The sequence below is a fragment of the Vicia villosa genome, linkage group LG3, assembly GCF_029867415.1.
Source record: "Vicia villosa cultivar HV-30 ecotype Madison, WI linkage group LG3, Vvil1.0, whole genome shotgun sequence".
Classification (NCBI taxonomy): domain Eukaryota; kingdom Viridiplantae; phylum Streptophyta; class Magnoliopsida; order Fabales; family Fabaceae; genus Vicia; species Vicia villosa.
Genome location: NC_081182.1, coordinates 187,887,972 through 187,897,472, shown reverse-complemented (window position 1 = coordinate 187,897,472; position 9,501 = coordinate 187,887,972). Strand labels below are relative to the sequence as shown.

The 9,501-nt window shown below is 41.7% G+C and overlaps 1 protein-coding gene across 1 annotated transcript; it reads left to right on the top strand.

The window, feature by feature from the left end:
- Positions 1–2,537: 2,537 nt before the first annotated feature.
- LOC131659544 (uncharacterized) lies at positions 2,538–5,243 on the top strand. Its single transcript, XM_058928719.1, has 4 exons — positions 2,538–3,128; positions 3,276–4,079; positions 4,260–4,679; positions 5,079–5,243. The coding sequence occupies exons 1-4, from the start codon at positions 2,538–2,540 to the stop codon at positions 5,241–5,243; spliced, it is 1,980 nt and encodes a 659-aa protein (XP_058784702.1).
- Positions 5,244–9,501: the final 4,258 nt, after the last annotated feature.

Sequence of the window (9,501 nt, the reverse complement as noted above, 5' to 3'; positions counted from 1 at the left end):
TCAGAAATTAAGGGCTCTCAAAGCGGATTCTATCTTCTGGTTTGCAAGGAAATTGAACTCCGAAAGGATTATTTACAAATGTGGAGAATTCAGCAATGTGCCTTTAATGGGAACTTTAGGTTGTATTAATTACAACCCCGTGTTAGCATTGCGCCAATTGGGTCATTCTATGGATTGTGAGCCTTCCAAACAACAAGTGGAGGAATTAATTTTGCGTGACAATGGAAAAGGTGATCCTAGGACATTAAAGAAAGTAATTCAAGCTTGGAAGCATGTTCAAACAAAGAACTTTGGACCGAAGGATGTCATTGCTAGGGAACCTTACACTAAATGGGTTCAAGAAAGAGTTGGAAAGATTTTGCTTCCTTTTGTTGTGGATCCCGCATACAAGCCTGATTCTCCTAATCCTATTCCTCTATCCATCGAAGAGATAGAAGGGATCAGGGCTGCCCTAGAGGCGTCCCGAAAGGAAAAAGAAAAATTAGAGCTTGATATACATCAACTTACCAACGAAAAGAGCCAACTACGCTTCGACCTTAAAGAGAAGAGCCAAAAGCTTCAAGCCATTAAGGAAGAGAATGATAGACAAAGGAGTAAAAGAAAGCGTGCAAAAGAAGGTGTCCTAAGTGCTAATTTCAATTTAGTAGCACATAACGAAAGGTTAGAGCAAGCAAGTGAGGAAATTGCAAGGTGGAGAAGGTATTATGAAAAAGCTTCCCGTGACAAAGAGGAGTCCGAGAAAAATTTAGAAGCTGTAGTCTTTAAATTAACTGATAGGAATAAAGATCAAGAGGCAGAAATAAGGGATCTCAAGTATGACCTTCAAGAAGCCCGCAATTCTGGACAAGAAGAGCGCACGAGGAGATTGGCCACGGAAGAAGCACTTTTACAGCGCACCAATGAGCACAATAGGCAAGTATTTATAAAGCAAAGAGAGCTATTTGAGGAGACAACGGATGAAAAGGATTATTGGAGAAGATAATACACAATTGTTTCTACGGCAAGTGAGCATGTGAGCATGGTTCCTAAGATGCTTAAGGATTATGAAAAATGTCGTGAGAATTATGATAAGCTAGTCTTCTTGTGCAATGATTTAATCCAAGACATTCCGAAGAGTCTGGAAAGAGCGGAATCTTCTCCCGTCATTCTTCCCGAGGTAGTGAAAGAACTCATAGAGCTTTGTAGAGATATGGTGGACAAATTCAAGGCGAATATCCAAAGGCGTTCTTAGATTTTTATTATTTCCTTGTTGCATTTATTTTGGGTGTTTAATTTTCAGTTCTATTTCTATTTGTAATTCAACAATGAATTGATATTTCCCTTTTAAGTTTTTCAATTAATAAAGTGTGTTTATTTCTACGTTACTCATTGTTCCTACAATATTCACCAAAAGAATTATTTAAATAAAAAAATATAGAATTATTTAAATAAAAAAAATATATATTATAATAATAAATATGGATAAGACATGAACATAGCATAAACAAAACAGTCGTAACATGCATATCATTCTTATTTCTTGGAAAACATTAAAAGAAGGAAAACTGTCTTTATCTCCAGTCACGCCATTGCAACCATACCGCCGTACCAAACAAGGTCTCAAAGGAAGAAAGCAATGGAACAACTAGAGCAGAATCAAGTTGCCCTTCGCGAAGAAGTGACTCAGTTGAAAGGAATTGTGGAAGAAATTAAGGGAGGGATGACTGAAATACTGAGTTTTATGAAGGATCTCATGGATAAACAGGAGAAGGCTAAGGAAGTTCAGGATCAGTATGAGGAAATACCGGATGATGGTAACCCGTTGTTGGGGTACGTTCGGGGTAGTGACCCTCACAAAGAAAATGCCCGCTCCTCTAAAAGAGCCATCAGAACCCATGAGGAAGGAGAGGCTTCTCAGAAAGGATTCATCCCTACTACACAGAAGGAGGGAGTGTCCCGCACAGTTTGTATCCCTGTCAACAATCCTCCTAAGGATGATGACTACTTGGATTTATAGTATGGGGACACGGATGACACAAACCAAGCACCTCAACACAAGCTGACTTCCCCTAACACTGGGGAGGATTCTAAGAATAGCGGACAAATCAAGGCACTGGAGGAAAGGCTAAAGGCTGTAGAAGGGTATGATGTCTTCGACCTGGATACCTTCGAGATGAGTTTAGTCCCAGATCTGACTATTCCACACAAATTCAAGGTTCCCAACTTTGAGAACTACAAAGGACTCACATGCCCAATGAACCACTTGCGCATGTATGGTAGGAAAATGGCTGCTTATGCCCAAGATCAAAAGCTGATGATACACTTCTTCCAAGATAGCTTAAGCAGAGCATCTGTTGACTGGTACATGCAATTGGAGAAATCCTATATCCGAAGCTGGAACGACCTTGCTAACACATTCTTGAAGCAATACAAGTACAACCTGGATATGGCACCCAACCGGATGCAACTGCAAAATCTGTCACAAAAGAAAGATGAATCATTCAAGGAGTATGCCCAAAGGTGGAGGGAAATGGCTTCTCGAGTTCAACCCCCCCTTGATGGAAAAAGAGCTGGTAGACATGTTCATGGGCACCTTGAAAGGACCATACTATGATAAAATGGTTGGAAGTGTATCCTCAGGATTCTCAAACCTAGTGGTTATTGGTGAAAGGATCGAAAATGGGATTAAAAACGGAAAGATACAAGGAGCATCATCTGGTTCTTATCACGCAAAGAGGCCCACCCCAACCTTCGCGAAAAAGAAGGAAGGGGAGACCAATGCAGTAGTGCATCAAGAATCTAGACCTCCTATGTCATTTCCACCACAACAAAACAAGTTCCAAGGCCCTCAAAGGAAATTTGATCCTTTGCCTACGTCCAAAAGCGAAATACTAAGGTATCTAATAAGCGAATCATTGGTAGAAATCAAGTCGTTGGCGCCTCCTCCTCTAGGAAAGGCTACACCCAAATACAACGCCAACGAAAGGTGCGAATACCACGCTAATTCTCCCGGACACACCTTGGAGAAACGTTGGGCCTTCAGGCATAAGGTTCAGGATCTGATAGAGTCAGGAGCAATTGCCTTTGAAAAACCTAATGTGAAAACAAATCCTATGCCTCACCATGATGGAGCAGTTAATGCAATAGAGGTCGTTACCGAGCAAGAGTTGGTTCAACAAAGAAGCTCCCCCATAGATGCACTTAAGAGGTATCTACTTATAAAGGAGTTCATCTTAGAACACAACGAAGCTTTTAAAGACACTCTGCAAAGGCTCATGGATCAAGGGTTGATTCAGCTAAAGGAACATTCTGAGGAGGAATATGTGGCTATGGTGGATAGGAATGAGCCATTGATGATACCCAGCCAAGGGGCAAGGAAACCATTAATCATCCCCTATTCTAAACCACCATTGCGGATACCCACGCAAGAGCATACTAGGGTCATCCCGATCAGAGCTCCCTATCCTTTGGACAAAATGAAAGCGGTACCCTGGGAATATAATTCTGGTACTAATACTGTTGTGTCAAGCATTGTTGGACCTGGGGGCATAACTCGTAGTGGCCGCGTATTCAAAACTGCACAGGCACAACCAAAGCCTAATGAAGACTTGACACAAGCTAGCGATCAAGCTGCTACGAGACCATCTGTAGAGGCCATCCCCAAGGATAAGGAAGCCACTAATAAGAATGCTGAGGAGTTTCTGGCTTTGATCAAGAAGAGTGATTATAGGGTGGTGGATCAGTTACAACAAACACCATCTAAAATATCACTCCTATCACTATTGGTGCCCTCCGAGAAACATCGAGACGCCTTGATGAAGATTCTGAATGCCGCCCATGTGACTAAGGAAATCACTGTAAATCAGTTCGATGGGATGGTGGCTAATCTCACTGCTGGGGCATGTATGGGGTTCAGCAATCATGAGTTACCTCCACAAGGAAAGGCGCACAACAAAGCCTTACACATCTATATACAATGTGGGAAAGCTCGTCTATCTAGGGTTTTGATTGATACTGATTTGTCACTAAATGTGATGCCAAAAGCCACCCTCGATAAAATAGCCCTGGAGGGTCTTGTGGTTAGACCAAGTCGTCTAGTGGTAAAAGCTTTCGATGGATCACAAAGTTCGGTATTTGGAGAAGTAGATCTTCCTGTTGTAGTTGGTCCTCATACCTTCTGTATCAACTTCCAAGTAATGGAGATAGAACCGGCTTACACTTGTCTACTAGGGCGTCCTTGGATTCATGCAGCTGGGGCAGTCACATCCACTCTCTACTAGAAAATAAAATTCGTGGATGGGAACTCCATAGTAACTGTCAATGGAGAAGAAGATATATTTGTTAGCAACCTGGATTCATACAAATACATCGAGGTTGGGGAAGGGGCACTAGAAACTGCATTCCAAGCATTAGAGATTGCAACTGCTGTCACACTACTTGTGGAGAAAATGTCAAGGGCGGTAACATCCTGGAGAGACCTGCAAGACTTGAATATGAAAGGCTGGGGAAGAGCACCAGAAATCCTGGAGAAGAAGGATCGCTTAGGGTTAGGATATCAACCGTCGAAGATTACAAGCGCTGTGAAGGAGGAACAACGATTCCCCCCGATTACGCAGACTTTCGTGACAGGCGGGTACGAACATGTGGCTATGATATCCAACATGGACCCTAAGGAGGGAACTTCCAACTTCATCCGAAGGGTCAGATCAGGAGAGCAGCTACAGAACTGGACAAGCCTGGAGATACCGGAGATAGTTTTCATTTCAAAGTAATTTGCTTTTGTTGTTTTGTTTTCCTTTCAATAAAAACAGTAACGCTCATGCCTCGCCCGAAACATAGAGTTGTTTTGTAAGGGCCCTATTTACTTTCAAAGTTTAAGGTTTATTAATAAAATTGTCGTTCGCATTTGGTATTGAAAACATTGTCTCTTCTTGCATTTATTTCTTTCCAAAAAGACAAATAAATTTCTTGCACAAAAAAAAGCGCATCCCTATCTGCATACTAAAAGCAAAACATAAAACATGTGCAGATCACCTTCTAACACTACCGATAATAATACTGCTCAAACTCAATATAAACTCGAGGCTCTTGCTAATCAGTCCGAGGAAGGGGATGAGGAAGACGATGGACTTCTGGAAGAATCGTCAAGGTTAATGGACAAGGAATCCAAGAGTATGCTCCCTCCTCAGGAGGCCATTGACATCATAAACTTGGGTACAGACAAAGAACCCAGGGAGATCAAAATTGGGGCAACACTGAACTAGGATGTAAAAGCAACGCTGATCAAGCTCCTCCACGAGTACGCAGAAATATTCGCTTGTTCATACCGTGACATGCCCGGGTTGGATACGGATATCGTTGTACATAGGTTACCGCTCAAAGAAGGGTGTGAACCTGTCAGGCAAAAGCGCAGAAGAGTCCAACCTGACATGGATAACAAAACCAGAGAAGAGGTGCTCAAACAGTTTGATGTCAGGTTTCTTGTTGTGGTTGACTATCCACCATGGATTGCTAACATAGTGCCAGTTCCCAAGAAAGATGGGAAAGTACGCATGTGCGTGAATTACAGGGATTTAAACAAAGCAAGTCCGAAAGATGACTTCCCACTACCGCACATAGATGTTTTGGTGGATAATACAGCCCAAGCTTCGATTTTCTCCTTCATGGATGGGTTCTCTGGGTATAATCAAATCAAAATGGCTCCCGAGGACATGTAGAAAACAACCTCCATGACATCCTAGGGCACATTCGGCTACAAGGTAATGCCTTTTGGGTTGCGAAATGCAGGGGCAATATATCATCGAGCCATGGTCACACTGTTCCATGACATGATTCACAAGGAGGTCGAAGTGCATGTGGATGATATGATTGCTAAGTCTTGTACAGAAGAAGAACATATTACACACTTACAGAAATTGTTCGAGCGCTTAAATAAGTTCAAGCTAAGGTTAAACCCGAACAAATGTACATTCGGTGTAAGGTCAGGAAAGCTGTTGGGATTCATTGTGAGCCAACGAGGCATAGAGGTAGACCCCGACAAGGTGAAGGATATACAAGAAATGCCTGTTCCAAGAACAAAAAAAGAGGTTTGTGGGTTCTTGGGTCGGTTGAATTACATCTCTAGGTTTATCTCACATCTAACAGCCACGTGTGAGCCTATATTCAAGCTACTAAGGAAAGATCAGCCGATCAGATGGAATGACGATTGTCAAGTAGCATTCAAAGCTATAAAGAGCTATTTACAAGAACCACCAATACTCATACCTCCCGTACCAGGGAGACCGCTGATCTTGTACCTCACAGTCCTCGAGAGGTCTATGGGATGTGTGTTGGGGCAACAGGATGAAACAGGCAGAAAGGAACACGCTATTTACTACCTTAGCAAGAAATTCACGGATTGTGAATCTCGGTATTCACCATTGGAAAAGACATGTTGTGCCCTAGCATGGGCCTCCAAACGTCTAAGGCAATATATGCTGAACCATTCCACATGGCTGATATCGAGGATGGATCCTTTGAAATACGTGTTCGAAAAACAGGCTCTCACGGGTAGAATCGCAAGATGGCAAATGTTACTGTCAGAATACGACATACAATATGTCACTCAAAAGGCAATAAAAAGGAGTGTATTAGCAGAACATCTTGCTCACCAACCCCTCGAAGAATACCAGTCTATGAAATTCGACTTTCCTGACGAGGATATTATGGTGGTAAGGGACTACGAAATATCAGGACCCGGCGAAGGACATGAACCAAGGGCAATATGGACACTTATGTTCGATGGGGCCTCAAATGCACTAGGACATGGTATAGAGGCAGTCTTGACATCTCCTGACAATCGTCACCTACCTTTCACGGCGAGACTATACTTTGACTGTACCAACAATATTGCGGAATACGAAGCATGTATATTGAGGTTAGAAGCTGCGATCTATCTAAGGATCAAACTACTTGAGGTGTATGGGGACTCAGCACTGGTAATCCACCAGGTTAATAAAGAATGTGATACTCGAGATGCAAAGCTAATCCCGTAACGGGACCTCATACTGGAGTTAATGGCTGAGTTTGAGACAATCACTTTCACTCACATCCCAAGGGAAGAGAATCAAATGGCTGATGCACTGGCAACACTTTCCTCTATGTTCAAGGTAACTTGGCCAAACCATGAACCACAGATAACGGTTAGACACTTCGATGAGCCGGCCTACTGTCTCACAATTGAAGAGCAGATTGATGACAAACCATGGTACCACGATATCGAAAGGTACCTGGAAAAACAAGAATACCCGGAGAATGCCTCTACGATTGACAAAAAGACATTAAGGAGGTTTGGCAGCCAAGTTCTTCCTGAGTGGGAATGTCCTATACAAACGGAATTATGACTCGGTGTTATTAAGGTGTGTGGATAAAAATGAGGCCAAGGAGATTATCAAAGAAGTACACGAAGGAACCTTCGGAACTCATGCAAATGGACATTCAATGGCGAGAAAAATACTGCGAGCAGGATATTATTGGCTGATAATAGAAGCTGACTGTTTCCAATACGCAAGAACATGTCACAAATGCCAAATCTACGCCGACAAAATACACATGCCACCTAATTCGTTGAACGTTCTGAGTTCACCATGGCCATTTGCAATATGGGGGATTGACATGATAGGGATGATCGAACCGAAAGCTTCTAATGGACACCGAATTATATTGGTCGCCATAGATTATTTCACCAAATGGGTTGAAAATTCTTCTTACACCAACGTGACAAGACAAGTGGTCACTCGGTTCATTAAGCATAACATCATCTGCCGGTATGGGGTTCCAAACAGGATCATCACTGGCAACGGGTCGAATCTAAACAATAACATGATGAAGGAGTTATGCGAGAAGTTCAAAATCGAACATCATAATTCTTCACCATACAGGCCTAAGATGAATGGCGCTGTTGAAGCTGCGAATAAGAATATCAAAAAGATAATACAAAAGATGGTGAAAACATTCAAGGATTGGCACGAAATGCTTCCCTTCGCCCTACACGGTTACAGAACCTCGGTGCGCACATCCACGGAAGCAACACCTTTCTCTTTGGTTTATGGTATGGAGGCGGTCCTCCCGATCGAAGTGGAGATTCCCTCATTAAGGGTCCTGACTGACACAAAGTTAGAAGAATCGGAATGGGTAAAAACTCGTTTTGATCAGCTTAATCTCGTTGAAGTTAAGCGACTGACAACTTTGTGTCACGGGCAACTCTATCATGAAAGGATAAAAAAGGCGTTCGATAAAAAGGTCCGTCCTCGAACTTACAAAGAAGGTGATGTCGTCCTCAAGAAAATTCTACTACCTCGACTTGACGCCCGTGGAAAGTGGAAACATAACTACGAAGGTCCATATGTCGTAAAAACGGTATTCTCAGGAGGAGCACTAGTTCTCACTATAATTGATGGGGATGAGCTACCGCACCCAATCAATTCTGATGCGGTCAAGAAGTATTATGCCTAGCAAAGGCAGGATCATGGGCTATGAACCGAAGGCAAGCTACAAAGGATAAGGATTCATACAATCGTCCACTTCTAAGGTCAAAGGATTACTGGGACCCTCGATAACAAAGGAGCGACGACAGTATTAATATCATTTCTATTTTTCATTTTTTTTCTCGCATTTTTGTACATTCGCCAATTCAAGGCAATATCAATAAAAGTTTTCTTTTCTTTCATACTACGCTTTCTCGTCATTTCAATACCATTTGCAAAGGATAAATTATTTTCATAAAACTTTAACTTGGATTTAATATGAGAAACTTACAAACTTTCAATACAAAAGCAATGGGGGTTAAATTATTAAGAAGGTTTATTGTTAACTTTTTCCATTTGTAAATTAAGAGGGGGTTAAATTATATATTAATATCATTATTAAAATTAATCATTTTACTAGGATTTATATATTGTTTTTAATTATATTTATTTTGATTAGTATTACTTTTAGTTAATCAAATAATGGGATTATTGGACTCGGGGCTGTGGTGGCGTATTGGGCCAGGTACTGGATAGTGGGTCTTGGGCCATGTAGCTTAGGGTATGGACCGGGTCAAACCGACCCGAGTCTTGTTCATCTCCCCCAACCTCAATCTTCAGCGCCGCTTCAACTAACAAAAACCTAGCTTCAACCACATGAAACCCAGGCCCATGAACGAAGGATCAAGTCCGGAATCAAAACTCAAACGCAATCAAATCTTCAATCAACAGAAAACTAAATCAAATCATAACTTAATTAAAAATCAAATTTTTTATTAATCAAACATTACAATTAGACTGAATCTTACATTGAATCAATAAAAAAAATCAAATCCTAACAATCTAATATTCCCTAATTGAATCACTAACCCTAATACTATAAATCTAAGGCCTAAAACTACAGAAAAGGGGACGAGATTTTGGAGACTTGAGGATTGCAAGAGAACTCGAACCCTAAGTGTCTTGAACCGGCGTCTTCATCCCTGTACCTGCGAGAAAACAAGAAGTAGAAGAGGAT